General features: G+C 36.9%; 1 protein-coding gene across 1 annotated transcript in view; it reads right to left on the minus strand.

The window, feature by feature from the left end:
* LOC122184694 (prolyl endopeptidase) overlaps window positions 1-25668 on the minus strand; it is a 93792-nt gene that overhangs the window by 58780 nt on the left and 9344 nt on the right. The window contains exons 4-7 of the mRNA XM_042879838.1: window positions 24199-24329; window positions 21355-21564; window positions 20041-20162; window positions 8422-8527 (exon numbers count right to left, since the gene is read on the minus strand). Of these exons, the coding sequence (XP_042735772.1) occupies window positions 8422-8527; window positions 20041-20162; window positions 21355-21564; window positions 24199-24329 (569 nt within the window). The remainder of the gene's footprint in view (window positions 1-8421; window positions 8528-20040; window positions 20163-21354; window positions 21565-24198; window positions 24330-25668) is intronic.

Below are 25668 nucleotides of genomic sequence, written 5' to 3' on the forward strand. Positions count from 1 at the left end.
GGGGTATGATTTAAGGCTAGGAATCATTTCTAATAAGCAGTCTGGATGCAGCCACCCAAGCACTGCAGAGTAAGAGGGTTGTACAAGTATTGACATAGGTTGTTGAAAGTCAGCTGTTCTTAGTGCCAGAAAACACTCATCAGTCCATTAAGTTTATTAGTATATAGGAAGCCAGTTCAAGCAGGGTCTGGCTACATGCAAGAAAAGCCTAGAAAGATAAGTAATGAAGTCTGATGTTTACAGTATTTGATAGGTGGGAGAGAGCACATCAAATCTTTTAACACAGCAAGAGAGATGAAATCAGACCTTCTCACTGTGTAGGTGAATGCTTCTTATCCTGAGCTGACTGGAAAAAGCGCAAAAGGAACAAGAGAAACACTGCCTCCTTGCATGGCTTGTAATACCTCAGAGAGGCAGCATGAAAGCAGAGGGAGTGTCTGCATCCTATGTATTTTCAACTTTGTGCATCCCACTTCAACACTGCCTACTTTCTAATTCTAGTAGCTTAGTATGTAGATTTATAATGCATCTTTTTCTGCCTCTCTTTGAATTTAACAATAGAAATGTAGCTCAGGACTGTGAGTTCCATGGGGTAGTAAAGAACCTGAAAGATAAATACTTAAACATTTCAATATTTTAATGTCCATATCATGTTACAAAACTATTCAGCACAGGATGAAACATTAAAATACACACTATGTTCCTTATTTGTAATTCTTCCTCACTAGCAACATCACTGAAGATGATGCTCGCTCTTGCAAATGGAAACATCAAATTATATGGGGGAAAAAATGGAAATTTTTTTTAAACAACAAAGGCAGCTAAAGGTAAGGAAGCAAAGTCAGGCACCTCGAGGCAACAGAACAATTTAAATTAGCACTGATGACTGTCAGCTTCTCTTAGTCAGACAAGGAGACCAGTGGGATAAAGAAAAGCTGAAAAGAGTGATTTGTTTATTGTTTTTTCAGCTATCTGGAATGAGACACAAAGGGAAAGCTAGAATATTGTCCTGCTACTTCGGAAGGTAAGGCATTGCTCCTACTACTTATGAATTGTTAACAAAAAAGGCTTACTTATTTAATTGTTCCATTTCTTGCTGATTCTCATGGGACAGCCTGGTTCGCTCATTTCAGCCTCTTACACAGAAAAGCTGCAAATTTAATTTATTTGTATTGTCTAAATATCCAATGAAAAACAAGATGGGCATGTAATTGAGCATAAACAGGAAAAGTAGTTCAAAATTTAAGGAAGTAAAAAGGCTTTTACAGCTTTGCTTTTTTTTTTTCTTTTTTTTTTTTTTTTCAACTGGATGTGTTTATCCTGTTGTATTCTTCTTTTCAAACCAGCCAGAAACTAATGAATTCAATTCGAAATGAAAAAGGAAATATGTTTCTTGTTATGATAGCACTTCAAATGTAAATAAAAGTAAAAAGGGAAGACTACACGTTGATTCCATCTGCTGAGGAAAGAAATATCTTAAATATCTTAACTTCTGCAAGCCTGCTATAGGCTATATTGTGTTGGACCATAATTCCCACAGTAGCTGACTCATTTCTAAATTCACAGTCATCTTCTGAGTTCCCTCAGGCAAATATTTGATGAGTGTTTTTCATTTCTATACATGAAATACACTGCTTCATCATTTTCCTTTCTTACTTCATTTCTTTTCCCAAGATGGATTTTTTTTAGATGGATTTTCCTACCCCTACTTTCCTGGGAATGTAAGCCAAACAATGTAAGAACTGAATACTGAATTGTTGGAAGGACAATGATTTTTAATTTTTTATCTTTCAGACTAAAGAAAATAAAAAAACACTTTACTCTGATCTTTCTTAATAGATAAGTAAAAATGTTTTTTGTTTTCTTCCCCCTAAATTGTACATTTGTAGCTCCCAGTTTTCAGTTGCGAAGTCAGACTACTTGTATGCGTCTTTCCACAGCAAGCTACTATAAAATGGAATGAAATTTTAATTGGAGCAACCCAAGCACCTCCTATTTTTAATTTAATGCTATTTCATCTCTTTTTAAATGTGACTAAATTGGAGTTTAGTTGTTAAAGCACTACATCCTTAAAACAAGTAAAAGGCACCTACGTCAGATGTGCTATCTGCTAGATCCTAGGCTGTCCCAGTTTTGGCTGGGAGAGTTAATACCCATCTTATCCTAACATTTGCTTTCATTTTTTCAGTATCCCTCATTCCCTCTTTGCCAATCAGTACAATTTCTGAAATAATGAATGCTCATTTAAGAGCTCTGCAACTAGTTCTCTATGAAATCTTTTTGTGAACAGCTGCATTTTAATTGGCTTATTTTCTCTCTCACCTCCACTTAACACTTATTTCAAATGCCACGGAGGAACGTTTCTATTAATTTTTTGAAAGTGGTCTTAGTTTTGTAGTCTTTTCTGCTTCTTCCCTTGCATTTAATCTTAAGGAGTATGAAAACTAACAGCTTCACTGCCACGGGTACCTTTGCAAGCAGCACAGAGATCTAGGCCTGTAATTATCCTAAAGAATTGCAATTCATGGAGACACTTGCTGTTTAATAGTTGCAGGGAGAGCACAGAAATCCAGCTAATGATCTGAAACATATCAGCTCTGTCCATCACCTCCTCTCAGACACGAAGGGTCTGGAAACAACTCTCCCATTACTTCTAACAGAATTCAGTTGTGACTTCATGTCTGCAGTACAGCATAATGTAAGAAAGTTCGTCACCCACCCCAGCCACACTGGAATTCAATAATGAAGCTAGCTGTAGGATTAGCTTAATGAAAAAATTATGAAAAATGAATTAAAATCATCTAAATCTCTGAAGAGATTTAAAACAACTATACTTTGTTATTATTATACATTCAACCTATGTGTTATCCAGCCCAAGAAAAATGGAATTCCAAATTTGAAAGCAACTACTACAAGCCTGCATTTGTCCACCCTGTACATCCTTTAAACCATATACCAACACAGTACCTAGTCCTCTTTTACAATGCTATTTCAGTACAGACATCGCAGTTGCATGGCACACTATTAATTGATTTATGACTTAGTTATGTCTAGGAACAGACAAAATAAGTTCCTTAAGGAACTCTCTAGAAACCAATCCATTTGTTACTGCTCCTTTTATTCCATAGTTCAGTTTTAAAACTGATCCATTTTGTGTCACAGTAAATACCAGTAATGACAAAACCTTGCTAAAAAAAAAACACCAACAAGCCAAACCAACGAGCCCTCTCCAGTAAGTACACAAGTTCTATACAAAATTAGTCTATACCGTAAGTCCATCAAGCTTATACAGTAACTCAGTCATGAGATCAATCATTCTCTTTAAAAGAACAGGAGTCATCCCAACTTTCCAAACTCTTTCAGTTCCTTTCCTCTCATTATTTGTCATTATTTTATGCTAGTGAAAGAATGTTTAATCTAAGTCAGATATTCTGAAACCTGATGTAGGTATTTCTATGAAGTCATCTGCTGACATTTTAACTCAACTGTACTAGGACTCAGCATAAGCAGGATGCCATCAAATTATTCAAAGAATTCAGAGAAGAGAGCTGTTATTCACATCACAAATGACAGATAAACTTTTATTGATTTTTGTATCTCAAATAATCCACAGGGGAGAGAAACCTGTGGCCACAGTTTGGGGGATGGTGTTAACCAAAATCATTCAAGTGGTCAAGAGACCACCTGGACAGTTACATCTGGGAGTGAAGAGACCTCTAGCATACAGAGATGAGTTGGCATGCACCTCTTGGCTTCAATGTAAGGGCATAAAAGGCCACGTCCAACCTGCTCGTGTACAGACATAGCCTGAGTTACCCAGGCAGCCTATCCCATACCGAAGGTGAAGCAGCGGGAAGCCAGAACACACGCTTCTGTCATTCAGAAGATGTGAAGGGTTCAAGACTTAAGGGTGGTACTGAGAACAATGCAAATAAAACACGTAGTCACATTAAGTCTCTGTTTCAACAAGAGTAAACGGTAGTAGAGGGTATATTGACTCAGATGATTGCAAAGGGGTGCCAAAATATCTGAGACCTGTCTACTTTTCAGGAAACACAATGCAAAAGTTACAGTAACACCTTGATAAAAGATGAGATATCTTAATTATTAGCATAATTATCTAGATAATCTGTTAATTGCATTTAGAAGCATTATTAGAATCATTAATGCCCAGCTGCCCTGGGAGCTGGATTCTTTTGTCTGTCTGTTTTGGAGATCACTGCTAATTAAGAGGTACACTATGAAAACTTGCCACACTATTTTTTGAAGAGGCCATTTAAATTTTCTTCTGTTCCCTCTCATTAGGAGACTCCTACTGCACTGTTTTTCAGCTTATATTTTCACCTCATGTAAAACAAGAATGAAATCACTCTGCAATTAGACAAGGTTAAGCTACAATAATGAATGTTCAAAACACTCTGGAAGAGCAGATAATTTGAGTCCACCTTTGGAAGACACTATAATTATTGCTTTGTTCACTGTGTCAGTGCATGAGACTACCACATAAGGTATAAAATAAAGAATTCTAAAATAAGGAATTCTAAGGTTTATGAGAAGGAAAAAAATTCTCATTTCATTGAGAGAACAGTATTGGCAACAGATGCATAATTGCTAAGAGAAATTTCTTCGTACAATCTTCCCTGAATAGAACAAATTGGTTCTTCTTTTTGGGTAAGGTTACACCGTTTTCAAGAAACTGATTCTACTCCTTCTGACTCATTCAAGGATTCAAGAGATCCTGAGGCTGCAGAATCACTGGAGATTAACATAGAAATTACTCTCAACAATGCAAAAAAAAAAGTCAATAATTAAAAGATCTATTTACACATTTACTAAAAAAAAGCTTTCTTTTTAATATAGTAGATAAAGACACACCAAACCTAGGTTTTGATGCAACTCTCACCCTCTCAGAAGATATGCTTCACTGTCTTTGGAGTAAAGTAATGGCCTATAAATGTAATTTAATTTCACAGACATTCCCACAGTTTTCCTACAAACCTGGCAGTTTTGGCTTTCAGTACTGAGGTCACAACACTGAACTACGTGACTTCTACACAACCATTTGTAAGTAAGCGGGCCAAACAAATGTCCATCTATCACTGCAATCACTGTCTCAAGGAAATAGTGAAAGAATTACAATCAGCTCCACAAGGCCCTCAGTACATCGTAGGGAAAAGAAATCCAATCTTCAGTGGTCATATTTCTTGACTAGGAGAACACCTTTTTAAAGAAAACTATTTAAACAACTAAGAAATTTGATTGCCTCCTGTCAAAGGAAAAGATTGCACCGCTAGCAATCAAAAAAATCAAGAAAGGTAGACTAAGTTAGTTAACATGACATTTTGAAATTGGCTTTTTGGGTAATAAATCACAGATCAGAATCAGTTCTCTGCATTTTTGTGCAATTCTGTCTAAAGTGACATTAATTCACGACTTCATGTGTGGGCATTTCAACTGCAGTGGCACTCTGACTATGAGAAAGAGCACTTTAAAAAACAAATTCATGATGATATAGAGGAAATGATATTTACAAAGATATGCTATGGAGCAACTTCAAAAAACAACCGTTTGAAGTGTGTCATGATTAGCAGTTGCTTTTTCTTCTCCCACTCCTTCCAAAACGAAAAACAAACAAACAAACCAGGGAAGGCATATGTTCTGAAAAAGATTCACTGCTTTTTCTGTTCAATGCTCTTCAAGTAAGTTTAAAGAACTGTAAAACTTGAAAAACTTAAAATCCTTTAAAGAACAACTGCATTACTGGACAACTTGTATTAGGGAAGAAAAACAAAAGTCTGAAAAACCGATTATTTATTTCAAGTACCATCCAGGACACTGGAAAAATACTGTCCTGCTTTTTTTCCTTTTATTCCTATTTATATACATATATAAATATTTTTTTGAAAGAACGATGATATTCTGAATTCTACCACAGATTTTTGAGTAAACAGATCATTGTAAACAAGTATAAAGGCTCAGACTAAACAGTCAATAATTCTGAGGAAAGAAAATGGTAAGAAATCCCTGAGACTTAACCAAAAGTACGAATTCTTCCCATTATAAATAAAACATGTTCTAAAAGCTAAAAGACAGAAGAATAACATAACATGCTTTAAAAAGCACAGATACTCCAGACATAACTGCCTTGAGCCTTCATAACTGGTAGCATGATTCACTACTTACACACACACAAACTCATAACATATAGACAACATAAGGAGGGGCAGTATTTTTATATCCTTTGGTTTTGTAAGAATGTGCTTCCATTATACATAATCCTCTCCATCTTCACTCATCTGAACATCCCTTGGAATATTACTGAACAGTCTCTCCTAATTTGTAGTTAAGTGCAGGTCTTAAATCAAGAAACAGAATTGTTATTAAACTCAATTTCAGGCATATTCTAGACCTGCTCATTTATTATCTAAATCACCTTAATGAAATCTGGCATTAGTTTCTCTGAACTTCACAAATAATTACTTCTACATTTGCTGACCCAGAAAATCACAAACTGAGCTGAAATTACACTTCTTGTGGTCCAAGTCGCTAGTCAGAAAACTAAGCTTACACATTTAATGCTTGCTCAAATTTACCATTTCTGGCCAAAGACTAGAGGACCAGTGATTCGGGGTACTTACATGTGAATGGAGAATCATCTCTAGGAAACATCTCATGTCTATTGTTAAATCTGTGCTTACTAACATGAAGGCAGAAAGACACGGGTAAAGATAAGTCTTCATACTGAAAATGCATTTGGCAGCTTAGATAACAAAGGTACACGAGGTTATAAAACAGAATTTGTACAAGCAAACTGTTATACCTACATCTTTCCTGTTATAAAGGGAAATAGAGAATTTAGAGAGGCAAAAGAATTTCCACCCACAAACAAACAAGAAGGCAAGTCAAAACACTGGTCTGAAGGAAATATTTTTTGTAAAGCAGCATTTCCAAGCCTGGAAAAGGTTAAACTACACTTTTACCTAATACCAGGCAGTATAAAATAGAAGCTTCATTATCTCATCCATGGTCTGTCAAGGCTTCATGCTAGTTTTCTTATCAAGGTTGTTCAACGTATCTATAAATGGAAGAGTAAATATGGCAGGAGAGCAACTCTTTTTAATTCAATCTGCCTCTAGCTGGAAAGTGTCATCTTGAATGACAATCCAATTTATCATTTACAAAAATGCATCACTATACTAAACAGTTTATCTATGCAGTATAATGTCTGTAATAGATTTTCACAGAAAGTATCTGTAAGTATCTGTGATTGTCATTAGACCTGCCATTTCCTACATTCAAGTGGGCATTAAGTAACTTAGCAGTTTTGTTTAATACAACTTGTCTAAGACAAGTTTTAAAGTAATTAAGAAATACCATTTATAAAAGTGCAGAACAACATGAACACAGCAAATATCAATATTCTCCATAGGAAGGAGTTTTGAAGTGTGAACTATCATCTTTAACACTTAACTCACCAAAATTCCATCTACTGTACTAAGACTTGTTCAACTAATTAAGGGAAGACCACGCAACCAGTAAGTATAATAAAGGCACTGACAGAGAGAAATAAAAATACATTCGCCTCTCCCTCACCACTGCAGAGCTGCTACCAGTTCTAATCACTCTCATAAGCCTTGAATATTCTGTTTACAGGCAAGAGAAAAAGTTGCTTAAATTCAATATTCAATGAGGAGCTGCTGCAGTATTCATTATCACTGAAGTTTTTTGAAAATAGAAGCAACAAAGAGTCAAAGAACTAAGTTGTGTGTATAGAGCAAAGCATATATTTAGGAAGAGATTTCACCAATGCCAGTATTCTGGCAACACAAAAGCCACTGATCATTAAAATGGTCATATTATGGTGAATCAAAGCACCAAGCGTTTTGCCCATAGTATTGAGGCTAGCATGGCAAATACACAAAAGACAGAAGGTAATCCAAATAGAAGACAAACAGGCAACAGTTTATAAATGTTTATTTGAAATCTTACAGTAGAAGTATCTACTAAGAATAACAACATTACAGAACCAAGTTTTATTACTAATACATTAAAGGGCTTATTTTCATTTCACTATACAGTGAAAATGTTACATAGAAGCTGGAGAATCAGGTTGCTTTGTTGTTCTGTTTGTTTGTTTGTTTGTTTTTAAAGGAGATTAATGATTGAAGAGAGACATGCACTTGTGAAATGTGAAAAAATTAAGCACTGGAAAATATTAGTGGAGTAGGAAAAAATGGAACATACACTGCTAAGGGTGTCTGTATTATCCATTTTTTCCTTGGGACTTTTTAAACTACAAAACTAAGAATGTTTTTTTCTAATGAAACATAACAAAGACAACCAAGTTCTAGAAGTGTGTATTTTCTCAGAATGAAATGAAAGAAAGATGAAGAAAAATCTACAAAGCAAGAAAACACATACCTGATATACCCTGAGACTCTGCCTGGAGATCACAGTACCACAGTCTGTTCACTGGATCACATCCTTCTCGAATGGACAGCAAGACATATCGACCATCATCAGATATCTATAAATTAAGAGAAAAAAAAAATCCAAGTTGAAAAGGCAGTCCCTAAAACTCTAGCAAAAAAATTCGTCAGTGCTACAATTAATTGAATGAACAGATGTATATCACCAAGAATCCTCACTCACCACTTATACTGGCAAAGAACAGAAGTATAAAAATTTGATTAAAACAAAACAGCTGTATTTATTTATCCCCATCTTTGACTAAAAAAAGAAGTTTATTATTAAACATATTTGATCCAAAAGTCTGTGCATAAGCAAACATGCTACATCAATTTTTTTTAATAGAAAAAGCCAGGCACTGCACTACTGTCATTTACAGCAGCACACACAAGAGAAGGATTTAACAAGATGATAAAAGTTAGCTTTGGATTCATGGTTTGCCCAATTACAATGAACTTCCAAAGGTAGCTGCTAAAAGTCTCTCTCTCAAAGGTGCAAAGAGACTGGCTGCTCTCCTCCCAGTCACTGAAAAAATTGTTTTCATCATTTTCATAGGATTTACACATAAATCTAGTGCTGGTGCTGCTGCTAAATGAACATTACAACATACAAACACATTCTAAATTTTCAGATGAAGCTTTTTGTTCTGCCATTACAGAAACAAGATAGAATTTCTGTTGCATTGCCTACTACAAATTTCCAAAGTCGTGTCTGTTGGTACACAAAGTTATCATTTAAGCCTTTTTCTTCTGCTCAATTTTTGCAAACATAACTTGCTTCCTTGCAAAGCTTTTGAAAGTGCAAGTCCACGAAGGGAAGGCATAATATGACAGCAAGTCATCAATTTAAAGTTTTTCTTTCTTTACTAAGTTCTGAGCTTATTCCAAAATTACCAGATTTACGTGTTTTATTAACATCTGATGTAGAAGACTGTTTACTGTCTACATTCTTATACTAAAATACCTAATGGAAATTTAAACCTTTAGTTACAAAACATGAAACTGAACTCTGAAAACTTTCCGTTTGGCGCTAAACATCTTCCAAAGGTCCTTATTCATCAATTGCAATCACTCCATAGGCTTATTTCAGTTAATATTCATAACATTAGTTGTGCAAGGTTTTCTTAGAATTAGTCAGCAAAATAAATTTCAGGAATATTAGCCTGTAGCTATGCAACGATTCAAGCAGACCCATAGTTTTGAAGGCACAAAGGAAAACTGGAGAATACAGCACTTAATCTCAGTACATGGAAACTAACTAAAAAAAACAAAACCAACGAACAAGCATTTCCAAGTTACCTTTTTGATAAGCATTTTTACCAAGCAGGAATTACGCCACTAAAGAAAAGCCATACATCTGCAAGCTTACTAGATGAACAGGAAAGAACACCCAAGACTTCTACAGTAGGCAATACTGAGACATTTTGCCACCTCCTTTCCAGGTGGATTATGCTCAGGACTGGAAATCAAGACTAGGTGATCTCTTTTAGAAAAGCATCTTCTGTGTTTTTAGACAAAAATTCACTGAAAGTGTCAGTTTTAATTAAACTAAACCATTGCAATATGTTGGTTAAATAACTGCTCATACCTTTACGAGCTCAAGGTTTCTTCCTCTTCCTTACTAACTCAAGAGACACGCTACTGGCAAGTGGAATACACAAATATACATTGCAGTAGAAGTCAGTAGTAAGACACACACAAGTCTTTCAGTCATAGCCAGAACCCACACAGATTTGTTCTTTGATGCTATGAATTAAGAGCTAACTGAAAACTGTTCACACAAGACAGAAAACTTATTTGGTGTTTTCTCATGTGTTGTCATAGCAAGGGCAATTCAGAACCTATCATGACAGCAAATTTGAGCACATCTAATCAGTTTTTCCTTCCTTGTTCCCAGCTGAATGAGTGAAGAGTTGATAGCAGTTTATGTTTAATTTGAAGTAGGAACTCCCACAGCACATTCCTGGTGGGATGCCAATTATATCTGCCTTTATCATTGAAACTGTTTTTACATCAGTGAGTTCTATAACCCAAAGGAATGTGACAAAAACAGGACAAGACACTGTTGACTGCTGCATGCTAAAATGTTTAGTATTATATTGCAGATTTAGAAATCCACACTGCAAAGTTACAGTCTGATGAACAAGTTTTGGCAGCAGCACCAGTGCATGTCATCTCCCCCTCTTTCCTCTTCTTTCTGCTAGGGTTACGTGTATACATGCAAGTTCTTTCCCCTAACCATACACGTTAGGGCAAGCACTTATTATCTGTGTGGCAAATCACACTGAAGAACTGATCCAGATGAAAAAATAACATGCTCAAAAATGAGCCCCTGCTGCTCCATGCAGAAAAAGAAAAACTTGGATGAGAAGAAAAAAGGAGAGAGAGAGAGAGAGAGAGAGAGAAAGAGAGAGAGAGAGAGAGATAGAGAAAGCCTCCTTTGCCAGACCAGTATCTCAGTTCACTGGGCAGCTGCACAAATGGCTGTTAAGATACTGTGCTGAGCAACTGGAAACATGAGTAATAGGGGCAGAGATTGCTTTGAAGGCAGCTCAGCTGCTATGCCCCAACTTTTCTATACTGTAAACAGACTAGTTATCCAAATGGCAAAAGGAAATAGGTTTTCCCAAGAACATTTGGGTTATCCTTAAATAGATACATCTTAATAAGGTAAACTGCACCCTTGCTCTTGGCCCACAAACTTACGAATTGAAATGTCATACCAGCACTTCACTCAAATCTCAGAATGCATTCATAGTCCAATATAAAAAAAAAAGACAGCTGTAATGTCAGAGCTGACAGCCTGGCTCAGAAGTAAATTTGTGTTTCCCTTTATACTAGATGGAAAGAAACACACTGAGACTTTCTGAGAGAGATTTGGAACACTAGACAGTTTGTATTTTCTCTCATTCACATGACTTCTATTATTTCAGACAAGATGCACTGATAAAAGGAAAGGAAGTTATAAAGCAATTAAATATCTTAATCTGACACTTAGTTCCTATTAAAATAAGACAGAAGTAGTCCTGTAGCCTTTCAACTAGAGTTTGACACTTGAATCCATTCAGTACTTTTCAAAACTTCAGGTTAACAATGAACAGTTTTACTGGAATAACGCAGCAATAATCCCTAACACAGCGCTGGTAAAGGAAGAATTACTTCAAAGACACAGTGTAGGTACACAGTTTGTAGTTTAGCAGATACTGTTGAGTCATGTGGCAATTTTGAATGGATTAGATTCATTATTTCAGCACTATTTTCAGTGACTACAGTATACAAAGAAATATCACTGCAGTAGCTTTACTCACCAGCGGTGCTTTGTTTGTTTCATGGATTACACCTTATAAACCAAACTGCTTCTACAAAGACTTTATAGGGGGGCACTTTCTGTTTTTAATAGCAGTTTTGTTTCCTATTACCTGTTCTGTCAGTTTCCAGGAAAGGCAACCACTCCTTAGAAAAATACTCAGGGAGAAAGCAGTTTTCTTGTGGCTTAGGCAAGTTAATGGATATAAACATTTATTTAAAGCCCAAGAAGTGCATGCACATAAAAAGAGCTTTCCAACTATATAACCATATTTTGTAAAAGAAAGAAAAATGTAATTCATTCTGCAAGTCATTTAAGGAACCCTGAGTAGTCCTATCTTCTGCTATTTACAATAGCAGTAACAATCTATGAGGATCTACAGCAAAAGTGAAGCTAAATATTTTGTCTCATAGAAACTCACTCCAGATCTAAAATTCATACATAATTAAACAAGCAAACAAAAAAGAACAAACAGGAAAAGGCTGTAGGGTTTTCTGACTTCCTGGCTTTACATACTACCCCTCAACTAAAAAGTCAATAAGAAAGACATTAAAATGCTTTCCTTCCAAGTAAAGTGGCTTGACAACAACTCCTCTGAAAATTAATTCTAGTTCTTTGAGCACTACCTGGGTAGTTACTACTGAAAGATTTGGAACAGGGAAGAGCTCTCTACTTTCACCTCACAAACAGAGGTCCTTTGAATGCCTATTATTATGGCAACTATACGTTCTATGTCATTTTAAACTAAACAATTACAAGTTTTACCACTTTTTCCTCTTTTATCATCAAGGTAGAAAAACTCCTAATCACTGCATGACTTGCTTCTGCATAATAAGCCATTAAAAAAATGAGGTAAAAAATCATACAGTAATATGCCTGTGTCCAGAATAAGATAAACTGACTTCTCTTCTTTAACTGCAGATATTAACACCATTATAGCCCACATCCTGACCTGCATCCATGGTACCTTTGTGAACTACTGCTTTTCTTCAAAAAACAGTGTCCTCTGGGAACAAGGTTAACTGCCATTACTTACACATTTCTAATAAAACAAAGTAAACAATAGAGCCAAATTGTTAAAGTAAGAACTGCATTCTATGCACTCAGACGTTGTTTGGGACAACAGACCTTTCAGGGAAAGCAAGGTGGGTGGCAATACAGATAAAACAATGCTGTCTGTGACAATAGCTAAAAATTAAAAACTCACAGCATTGGTAAGCTACATTTTAATACTATAGTTTTCATTACATGCTCTACATGCAACAGTTTAAAACCATGAGGAGTGATTGAGTAAAAACTTTTTTTCCTCCCTTAAGTATTCATTTATGAATGTAGGAAGCCATCAGTATAAAGCAGACAGATGACAGTTGTTATTTCCAAATCTTTACATACATGCTGCAAAAATGTTGGGCATGATTTCACCAAGCTCGAACCTGAAGAATCTACATGCAAAAGACACTTCAGACTGATATAGGAATTACCTGCCTTTCATCACTTACAAATATTTCAAATCTTCCTAAAGTAAAATTAAAATCCTAAGCACAAAAAAACCAAACAACAAAAAACCACAAGCCTTCGCAGAAGGAGATGTAAAAACATCCAGTGAAATCTGTCAAAATACTTGGGCAATAAGAAATAAGAGCAATTTTGTCTAAACAGCCTCAAGTGTTCCAGTGTCAAAGATGTGCCACAAAGTTCTGTCTGCATGATGACAGTCAAGAATCCCCACCGTAATCTTCCAGCCATTCAAATTCTGCTTTTATTAACTTATTGCTTGAAAAAGCAAACCTCTTTCCTTTCCTACAAGAAGAAATTAAGTAAAGCATTCTTAAAGTTTTTGCTTGTATGTTTTAAAGTCACTCAAACTAGCGTATAGTTCCAGCAAAGTGCAAGGTTTTGCACTTGGGCTGGAGGAATTCAAGGCACATATACAGACTGGAAGGAGCAGTCCTTGAGAACAGCCCTGCAGAGAAGAACCAGGAGGTTCTGGTGGATGAAAAACTTAACATGAGCCAGCAGTGTGCTCTTGCAGCTCAGAAAGCAAATGGTATCCTGGGCTCCATCAGAAGAGGTGGCCAGCAGGGACAGGGAGGCGATTGTCCCTCTCTACCTTGCCCTCGTGAGGCCCCATCTGGAGTACTGTGTCCCAGATCTGGGGCCTCCAATACAAGAATGACAGGGAACTATTAGAAAAGGTCCAGAGGAAGGCCACAAAGATGATCAGAGGGCTGGATGACCCCTCCTATGACGACAGGCTGAGGGAGCTGGGCTTGTTCAGCCTGGAGAAAAGAAGGCTGTGGGGTGACTTCATTACAGTATTCCAGAATCTAAAGGGAGCCTACAAACAGGAGGGGAGTCAACGCTTTACAGGGGTAGATAACGGCAGGACAAGGGGAAGTGGTTTTAAGTTGAAGGAGGGAAGATTTGGGTTGGATGTCAGGGGGAAATTCTTTACAGAGAGAGTGGTGAGGTGCTGGAACAGGCTGCCCAGAGAGGTTGTGGATGCCCTGCCCTAGAGGTGCTCAAGGCCAGATTGGATGGGGCCCTGGGCAGCCTGGTCTAGTATTAAATGTGGAGGTCGGTGGTCCTGCATGTGGCAGGAGGGTTGGAGCTTGATGATCTTTGAGGTCCCTTCCAACCAAAGCCATTCTATGAGTCTATGATAGTTCCCATAGTATTTTATATTCTTGAGAAGATAAGAATCCCCTGAAGAATGCTACAAATACTTGTTTTGTTACCTATTTGTATCACGCTGCTTTAATAAATTAGATTTTTTAAATTAGAAGACCTAACAGTGGGTGACTACAGGAATGTGGGATTTCTGGATCAGGTCCAACAGAAACCTTTCTATACTGACAAGCAGGCTTGATATACTCTAAGGACATGGTCTTATTGTATGTAAACAACAAGCTACTATGTTCTCCCTTTCCATTTTTCAGCCTCGAAAAATTGCTTTGGGCATTAACTCAGTTTCACTATTCCCTCAATTTCCTACATGAGACAGCCTTGTTCCCAAGTGGAACTCAACAATATGCAACATGGGTTTTTACATGCATCCTCTTTAATTCTAATACAGAAGGCTACAAATTTTACTCTGAGGTGACAAACTAACATATTACTATTTTTTCCTGTGGTCTTCAGCTTGTTTTCGAATGCAATGTTTGCATCTGTGTGACTTCCATATGACACCAGAATAAATTCAGGAGCATCCAAAGTCTAGGTTATATCCAATTCCCTTCAAAGTCACTTGGACATTAGGAAGAATTTCTTCTCAGAAAAAGCAGTCAAGCATTGGCACAGACTACCTAGGGAGGTAGCAGTCACCCTCCCTGGAAGTATTCAAGAACCATGGAGATTTAGCACTGAGGGACATGGTTCAGAGGGCATTTGGGGAAGGATGCACTAGGTGATCTTAGAGATCAACTCCAACCTTAATGACTCTATGATACAATGTCTGTAAGACATTACATCTACCACAGACCCACATGCAGCCAGAAAGATAATCTGGCTGTTTTACTTAAGCAAACTGGATGCTGTGAGCCCTTACTGTTCACTCTTCCCCTGTGGATGCTGCACTTTCATGATCTTGTAGTGAAAACACATCACAGCCAGAACATATCTGGCAAAACTTATTCCTTTGCACTCCAGATTTCATCTGCAAGTTCACCTTCCTTACTGGGAACCACTGATGTAAACTGACAGTTCTAAACACTTAAAAAATATCTTTCTTGTCAGGTTATGGACTGCACATGGCATGTCAAAAAAACAACACAAAAATTGTTGCTTCATTGTTGGCAGAATTGGGACAGGAAGGTTCCCCCATTGCCCTCCTTTTGTTCCTGTCTGTGTAGTAGGGACTTTGAACATTAACAACTGTGAAAGACTCTTACATAATTTACTGACTAACTCTGAGAATAACTGTCTGTCTGTGAAAGACAGTTATACTGTATGAGTCTGGAGAGGAAGCAAGAACATACCACTAACAGAGAGGTAGAATCATGGGAAGCTCCTGTTTCAAAGACTATCTGTAACAGTGCAAAGGTTCGGAAAAAAAAAACCCAAAAAACAATAATCTTCATCCTACACTGCCACCTACTGGAAATTCACTCGATCCCCATTCCTGCTTCTTCCCAAATCCCTTACCATCCTAGAATCTGCATCAGAAAAACATATGCATTTTCTATACTAACAAAGAGATTAGATACCATCCTCTTCAAAACTGATCTGGCTATAAATTTGAAGTACGACTAGCAATAAACATATTTTTTTCCCCTCTCGCAGGCAATCCATTCCAGTGAGAAGCTGGAAATCTACATTTTTATGCCAACGCGTTACACAGTTTGTTTAAATCAAGCGTAATTAGTGCTGGTGTGAATAAGTGGTGTCAACTACTTAAACTGAAGCTATTTTCTTACATGTTGTTTCATAGATGCAACAAGCTTACAAAATTTTACGCAACCCTCTTCTGTCCTAATTGGAGACCCAATTTCATTTTTCCATTTGAATAGACATCACAGCAACACTCTACTTGTTTTTTAAAGTATAATGGCATTATTATTATTTTCCTCTAACTGAGAAAGATTTAAGTGAAATGCCTGACATGGACAAGTCAGGTATTTTCCTCCCTCTACCCAATGGTTGCAAAAACCTGCAGTTTCTCCTCTAAATCTGATTTCAAGCTTCAAGATCTGATCCTGTTATAATGCAAGGTTTGATATCTGAATGTAGACCCTTGATAGCATAATCTGACTGACTCCACTGGAGCTTGAGTAAAACAGAAGAGAATCTGTTTCTATCTGTTTGGGCCAATGAGGCACTATCAAATAAAAACACTTCTTCATTTATCTTACAAGAACGCAAGTAAGCAGACTTTCATAAAAATACTGAGTTGTGCTAGATTTTAAAATCTCTGGCAGAGTGATAGTATCAGTAAGAATATTTAGGGTGGCATCTGTAAGTCACATAACTTGATTTTTACTAAAGCTATTTTACTTCTTCCCAATTATTTTGTGGTCTTTAGCTTTCTCAGATGCACGCTTAAAAAATAAAATTGACCAGAACACTTGTTTGAATGGTTCAAAAAGGAGATTTTTGACCTATTTCACAAAGATAAAACCACATTTTACAATCACAATGGTACACTTCAATTGCAGAATATTTGTCTTTTCCTGACCATTAAAAACCATCTTCCATTAATATCAGGGTGCCAAGACACATTTTACAGCTGCAGCTCACAGCACAGTCCTAGAAAGTCAGCTCCACTGACTATTATCACTCCAACAAGCTCATGATTGTTTACCAGAGTGGATCTCTGTTTTACCTTGCTGCCTCAAAACAGTAATTCATCTTACATACCAGCCTCCTAAAGATTAGGAATAGTCACTGGCAACTACACACATACTACATACATAAAAAGAGCTAACAGTAGTGAGTTGCTTCTATATTCAACACCCTATCCCCTCTTCCCAGTACTCATGGGAATGTTTCCATTCCAGAGACTTAGAATCAGTAGCTGAACTACCATCTACTACTCTCCTACAGTACAGTAAGAGTTATTACTACCAATGCACTCTTCCCATCTCACAGACTTTTTGATCACTTATTACAAGGGCAATATATTCTCACTAATGCGAAAAACTACCTGAGACATTTGCTGTCAGAGAAAAAGGCACTTTGTTTAAGGTTGCCTCAAGGTTTTCTTTCATGACAGAAGAGGAAGGAGATGCAGGATGGCTGCTCCTCTGCACTCTGGCCTGGTAAACTCTTTGCTAATCACTACAGGCTCCATGCTACTAGTTCTTTGCCATCATCCTCCTCATATTCCGTTCCACATTTCTGATCTTGAAATGCTCCAGCCCTGCTTCTTCAACTTAGTACACTAACAAAGCCATTTGTTACCTTTTACCTCAAATAAGGCTTTACTAAGCAAGAACTTACCTGGAACACAAGAGTACCTCTATATCTAACATAGAATATATAATTTCTGTATCATTTAATGTGATCTAAGACAACAAACTTTTACTACCCTAAAAAACAGTATATGCTAATAAATCAAGGTCATGATAAATCAGCACTGTAATATTCCACCACCAAGGAAAATTAATTTGCCTTAATGGCACCACGGAGCAATAATAATAATAATAATAATAATAATAACAATAATAATAATATGGTATGTAATAACTGGTATGAATCAATGGATATATCACTGTAAAACATCTGCCACCAACAGAAAGAAGACCTTTTATTTACAGATCTGGGGAAACATAAGAATAATGAATTAATCTAGCAATAGGATGGAATTTGGATCTCAACACAACTTGCTACTGCTGTTCAAAAAATGCTTGAAAGTCATATTTGCAAGTTCACACCAATATTCAGGTCAGACAGTAAAGGTATGCTTCAATAACAGATGAGATTATGTAAAAGAGTTGTTTATCTCTACATTTCATAAATAAATACTATTTGTATAGACAAGGAGTAGTGTGGTATCTTTGATGAGGTGCCTGTTACACGCTTATTTGCTGTTCCATTTTGAATCCAAGTGCTCAAATTCTTTGAGAGAATTTTTGTATCCTGGCAGCACAAAGTAAAGAACCCCACATGGTTGGAGTTGATATCACGGGTTGATATGCTGAATGGTGAGGATAGAGCGATGATCAAATCTTTGAAAAGAGGTGCTTCTAGGAAGAAGTTGGACTGGGAACCAACTACGTTAATCCAAATGAAAGTCTTTCATATTTATGAAAAGTGTGAGCCTTGATAAGACCTTCCATAAAAGCAAAACATAATGTTTAAGCATGGCAGCCAGAAAAGTATGAATAATTTCAGGATATTATCCACTGGAAAACGATTTTCCCAATTCCCTGATCAATTGGATGATCTCAACATTGTAAGTGCAACCAGATTCAATGGTGCTTAAGAGAATGTGCCATTCTAATCTAGAATCATAGATTCACTGAGATTGGAAAGGCCTCTAAGATCACCAACCACTAACCTGTCACCACCATGCCCACTAAACCACGTCCCTCAGTGGCACATATAAACACCTCCAGAGACAGTGACTCTCCACCACCTCCTATTCCAATGCCTCGCCACTCTGAGAATAAATGTTTCCTAATATCCAACCTGAACCTCCTCAGTGCAACTTCAGGCCATTTCCTCTTGTTTTATCACTGTTATCTCAGAGAAGATGCCAACCCCTACCTTGCTACAATTTCTCTTCAGGGATTTGTAGATAGCAGTAAATCTCCCTCAAGCCTCCTCTATCCCAGTTTAAACAGTCTTAGCTCCCTCAGCTGCTCCCCATAAGATCCGTGCTCCAGACCCTATCCTATAGTTCTAATGTAGCACTAATTACAAGAGTTAGGGCACTATGAATCATTCAAGTAAAGAAAATCAAAGCATGGTTACATACAATTATGGTTAACTACGACTTTGAACAATATAGTTGTAGTCTGACGAAGTAAACTTAAGAAATTGATTCCAGCAATCACTTTCTGGTAACACTGTCCACACCATGTTTGTGTTGTGGAAGTCCATCAAAGAGGAAAGATATGAACTATAAATTGTGCATACATTATTAACAGAATTCCTGTTTGTCATCATTCTTCAAGTAGAAGAGATATTTCCTTTTTAGGAAAGAGGCAATGAAAGCAAATAGAAAGAAAATAAATGTGGTGGGGAATACTCAGACAACATGTTTCTTGAAATAGACTTTTTGTATGAAGGCTGATGTTCACTGACAAGAAGCAAACAGAACAATGATAAATTTTCCACCAAGTGATCCTCTTTTATCCCAAAATTTACATGAGACAATGTCCTTGAAAAAGGAAAAATGCTGCGTGACTGTCTCATTACAGACTTGGGACTGATTTAAAGCAGACCAGCCTCACTTTCAGCAATTCTTAGTCAATGATTCCAAGTCAATAAATTTTAGTTCAGTGCTAAGCTCTGCAACTCTAACAGATTCACAGAACAGCTTGGGTTGAGAAGATCTTAGAACCCATCCAGTTCCAATTCCCTGCTGTGGGCAGGGTTGTCAGCCACTAAATCAGGCTGCCTAGGGCCTCATCCAACCAGGCCTTGAATGCCTCCAGGGATGGGGCATCCATAGCTTCTCTGAGCAACCTGTTCTAGTCCCTCACCCACCCCCTGAGTAAAGAATCTCCTCCTAATATCTAACCTAACAAAAAAAAAAAAAAAAAAAAAGCAAAAAAACCTTTTTTTTAAAGATGATGTTAAGCTTCAGCACTATCACCATACCTCAGCTCCACCCATCCATTTTGGTTCATGGGGAAATTCAGCACACAGGATATCTTCTGATTGGTTAGTTCCTAATACATGATAATACAGCTTTTGGTGCAGATTAGTGGAGGTCTCAGTACCTAGTGAAATGCAGATAATTAAACAATTAGTTCTCAAAGAAATCCAACAACACCCACATAAAAGCCTCAGAAACCTCTATACCTTTTTGCATATAAAAGAAGAGAGCCATTCAGCAGAGAGAACTAGGAATAACTGAAGCTACAACAATTCCCCTCCAAACAATAAACATTCTCTACTATAAGATGCATCTTCAAATCATGTGGCAGCCTTGTTCAAACAGTTAGACTTTTACTGCAGGCAATACTTTCTTCAAATGTGAGAGTTTATCACTTCAAACTACACTTTCTAGAAATACCAAACAATCAAAGAAAAGCAACAATCTCTGCCACCCTTTAAAGATGTTTCTGCTTCTATCTTACATTAGGGAATTAAGGGGAGATCTATTGCTATTTACTGTTTTTAGGAACAGTTTTATTTTCATCTGCTGAAAGTAAAATTAAGGATTGTAAGATGCAGCACAGTGTGCTACTTGATTTTTCCTTTTTTTTTTCTTGCAACATTTTCCAGTGCAATACTTCAGATTCTGAACTACAAATATGTTTAAAAATAAACACAACACATGGTGGGTGTCTAAATTACAAGTTTGGCAAAACTACATGCAACAAATTTAAATACAGACATAGAATTTCAACTCTCTTCAAGGTTTCACAAAGGGCACAAGTTCAGAAGAAACATATTAGTAGCATTCCCTTATAGTAAGAGAAAGCTCCTGAATTCCTTCTGTATTGACATTCTCCAGCAAGTTACTCCACCTTCTCTACTACTTTAAGTTTTGCTAGCATAAGTGTTCAGGTTTGCTGTGCAGTGAACCACGGGTCTGGTTGAGTAACAAAAACCTCATAACTCAGATTACTCTTCATCAAGTCAACTCCTAAGTCAGTTCACCTACACCCAGAAAAAAAAAAAAAAAAAGCATAACAAAGCAGAGATCTAGAGTAAATTGTCTCCAGACATCAAATTCCAGTCAACCACAGCCTGTATTAGAAAAAATAAAAGGGCCAGTAAACTTCTAAGAAAAGGATAGAGTCAGGCAGACAAAAATGAAGGGGCACTAATTGAATACAGGTTTTGGCCATATAAGACAATCTGATATCTAACTATATAAACTAGTATTAACTATTTGTTGCACAAATTAATAGAAAAAGTTACTTTGTTTCCAAATACCATACAACTGGTACAGCCCATACTTACCATCGCTTTTCCCATCTTGTTTTGGATAGCAGTTATAGAACATGCCTTTCCCATCGTGGGTCCATGCCATGCAACTGAATTTAACTCTTTCCAGTGTATCTGGAAGTTCCTCAGGACCTTCCACTTTCATAAACTTGATAGTAACCCAATCAGAACCACTAGAGCTCAGGCCATATGCAAAGTATTCACCATCTTCACTAAATGCATAACCTAGAAAATCAGAGACAAACAAGATGCAGTAAAAACCTGAACAAGGAATCAGTTTTCAATAAAGTGTTTTTTTCCCACATGGCTTTTTACTATTTACTACACACTAGTCAAATCTCAACAAAAGAGAGGTATAACTGAAAGCAGTTAAAAGGACTGTGCTCACCAAACACCAAGATGATTTACTTTCTAAAGATAATGCAAGCAACTACACCAACTGTAATTCGGGATTTGCAGTAGTTTTCTTATCTTGGGCCTCTCAAATAGATTCATGTTTAGCCATGTGTACTCAGGAAGTATGTTCAGTAGCATCACTAGTACTCAGCATGTGATATACAATTTGAGCAATAGTTATTCTTCCCTGAAGTTGGTGGTAAGGATGGAGACTGCAAATGCACATAGGCAGAGACCACAAACTGAAGTTCTAAGACAGTAAAAGCACAACAGAAATTAACATGAATTTAAATGCAAAAACGAAAGTCTGAAATAAAGAAATTACTGCTTCAATATTGCAATCAGTGAAAACTGGACCCTGTAAAACCATCAAAACTGAATTCCCACTACAAAACAAATGGATTCATTACTGTCAGCTACGACTTCTGAGATACATGCAGTTCTATCCAAATTTTGAGGAAAATATGATTCTGAAAAAAATTCAGAAGATCTTCCATTACAGCCAACAAGGATCAAATTCACTTCTGGAAATCAACTCAGCTGAAGAGACTGAATTATCAGAAGCCTATCAAGACCAGAAAGTAATTACTAAAAAAAGAAAAGAAAAAAAAAAAGTACTTAATAGTATTTCAGGTTTAAGACATACCACTCATGCACCCCAATAAGGTGAACAAGGGTGGTCATTCTGATTCAGAACAGAATCCATATAGGATTCTTCAGAAGTAACAAGATGCCTGCAAGAGCAAGAGCAACAACAGCACATCTATTTCCTGCAAGTATTCTTCCAGCTTCTGACCATTTTTAAGAAACTTCCTTTCCACAAAGTGGTTTGTTAACCATCATCAGTGCACGCCTTCCCTTGATCTTCTCTACCTTCCCTTCAAACCCACAGCAAGCTCCCTGTATCAACTGTCATTGTTGAATAAATCTACTACTTCCAAGATAAACAAACACCTTCTTTGCTTTGGACTCAACTCCCACTGCCCTCATTTGATATCCTCACATTTTCAGAATAGAAAAAAAAGCTTTCTGCACTCTCTCCATCATACTTATTGCCATGCAGGATTTTGAAGACTGCTACCACATCCCTGTTAAGTTCTCTCTTTTCCAGATCGACTGATCTGGACACATTCAATTGTTTCTAATCTTTTTCCAGTTGCCCTTCTCTGAATTATAATTTAGAGCCCCTTTTGGGAGCTGACCAGGCTGGCACTATATTTAATTTTGAAACGGTACCACATAAACCCCTGAGTTGCAAATATAACGATGTTTTCTGTTCTCATCTCCACTTCTTTCTTAACTATTTCTGACATTCAATGTCTTTATTTTGGTTGGTACAAGGAACCAGGGTGACAGTATCATGGAATTATCTTTTAGAAACCAAGAATTCTTCTGAAGTAGTCATGGTCAGCTCAGAATCCCATCCATTTCTCTCCAAATAAGGTCAAGGTTCTTTGTTTTTTGTGCATCATAAATTTATCTACTTCCTGCATCTTTTCACAGTTATTCTTCAGTCTTTACATGGGATAACTCCATATAATCAACCTACTCTGCCATCTCTCTGCTCATTCCTTTTTCTAGATATATGAGAATATATAGAACAGCCCAAGTCCTTTCACAGTTCCTGAGAGAGCCACACAGGTGATTTCTACTTTGAGAGCTAGACAGTTATTCCTGTCACTGTCTTTACATTATTTATTTTAAAATCAATGCCAGGATTTTCACCTTATTTTCCATGGCTGTCTTCTCTCTACTTGCATTTAGAAAGAGACTTTGTTATAAGCCTTTCAGAAATGCAGCATGAACCTGATTTGATATCCCACACTTTAAAGGCTGGACTTCTCTCTGAAAAAGCCATATTGATTTTTATTTTTTTTTACTAGATTATACTCAAAGTCTCCTAATTCTGTCCTTTCTGTAGTCTTCATCAATTGGTCTTGCAAAGACTTCAAAAGCTTCTAGATTTAAGAGCCTTGCTTCTGCAATAAGCCAACAAGGAGTGGGGAAAATGGACAGCTAACATGAGTTAACATTGAAGTGAACACAAACCATCTTGTGATTCTCACAGAAGTTATGCTACTTCATTCTGTCTTACCTTAACTTGCAGGCTTGTATTAAGAACGCAAACTAAAATTTTAAGATAATCTGTTGATAGAAGTTCATAAAAATTTTTTTCTAGCTACAGAAAGCCTCAAGATCCATACATATTTCAGTTGAATACATTCCAGATTTATGAAAAAGATACAGCAAAAAATAAACCCAGTTAATTATGAAAATAACAGGCTTAGAAGTGCTCTTCTGAAAGGCTTTACAAAATACATATGGCTACTGTGATTACTTTGATGCTAACAAGCCACTCTAGTCATACTATTTTGTTGTTTTCTAAACACGATAAGAGTCGCAAACTATTCCTTACTACTGAAGACCCAGACTTGTTCAGGAGGTAACAGTTGTGTCACCAACCTCGTAAAGCCACAGTGCCATCATCAGAAAGCTTATTTGGATCAAGAAAAACTTTGGCATCAGCATCCAAGGAGTCTTGTACATATAAAACCCTCTGGTTCTGTAGTCCTGTATTGTAAAAGTGAAAATACCTAAAAGAAGAAAAGATGGCAAAATGACTATGAAGAACTCAGATTTTTCAATTAGACTAGAAAGAAAAACTTGCGTTAGATTGTCATGAAGTGAATTAAAGACAGGTAAATAGGGAAATACAACATCACAGTAGAAAGGAACCATGCTTCCCCTGTGACCAGAGAGTTGATGATCCATTTTGACACAGAGAAGGCCCAGACACTAACTTCCAGGCCTCTGAAAACAAAAGGAATTCCAGCCCAATAAGACATATAGATTATATAAGGGAGACTACAGAGTGTATCTAAAACATCTTTTAATAATAAAAGTTGCATTTACCCCAGTGCATTTCAAACAAAGCAAAGTGTTCTGAGCTCCACATAACTGTCTACATTAAAGTTTATATAGCTTATATAAAGCTTATATATCTCATCCAATGGAATAGGCTCCCATCTCCCTTGGTAGAACCCCATAATCTCTTAAAACAGAATATGAAATTTAGGTGCACAATTTTTAAACCACTATGATTTAAGCTCAGCACAAGCCAATCCATAGAGTAACACAAACTAAAAAGACACCTATTAAAATCAAAGTAAAGTGTCATAAGTTGAAGCACACTAAGTTGCTGGCATAATTTCTCTTTTTGGAGGACAATCAGTTACAACAAATTAAGATATATATTTTTTTTAATCTCTAGAGGAGACTGCATTCAACAATGCCGTGAACACTTCCGCAACATGAAATATTATGAGCATTAATAACCACAGCTGGACATGTTTGCTTTGCACAGGAAGAACGGCTTAGGGGATCCAGAGCAATCGCTGACCAAGCCTGCTCCAGAATCAGATTTGGCACACATGTGCAGTAGCATCACGTTTAACTATAAGCTTTTCCTGACTTGCTCAACAGGGCTTAATTCCCTGGGTACAGCACCGTCCTATACAGCAGCTTCACTGCTTCTGAGCTTAAGTTTAACATCTTTAAGAGATGGCATGCTGCGTCATGTAAGTGCCAAATCAACACCAGCTCCGCACAGCATGGCAAAAACAAACAGAAAGCAAACAATGCCTCCCCTCTCTCCCAAACCAAAACACCCACGCAACATAGGACAGGTAACTAAAGAGGTAACTCAATACCAATGCAAAAGTCTTAAGGTAATTGAGGTATCTTCTGCTCTTCCCTGTGTATAACAGTGAAAACAGGCCTGCTATAAGTAGGCGCTCACTTAACAAAGATCAAATTAACTGAGATTACTGAACAGACTAATTTTGTTTTATTAAATATTTAGAACACATACCTGACAGATATGTGGGTTTTTTTTTTTTTTGCTTTTTTTTTTTTTTTTTTTTTTTTTTTTTT

Source organism: Lagopus leucura, unplaced genomic scaffold, assembly GCF_019238085.1.
Source record: "Lagopus leucura isolate 7727_CA_CO unplaced genomic scaffold, USGS_WTPT01 Super-Scaffold_73, whole genome shotgun sequence".
Lineage (NCBI taxonomy): Eukaryota > Metazoa > Chordata > Aves > Galliformes > Phasianidae > Lagopus > Lagopus leucura.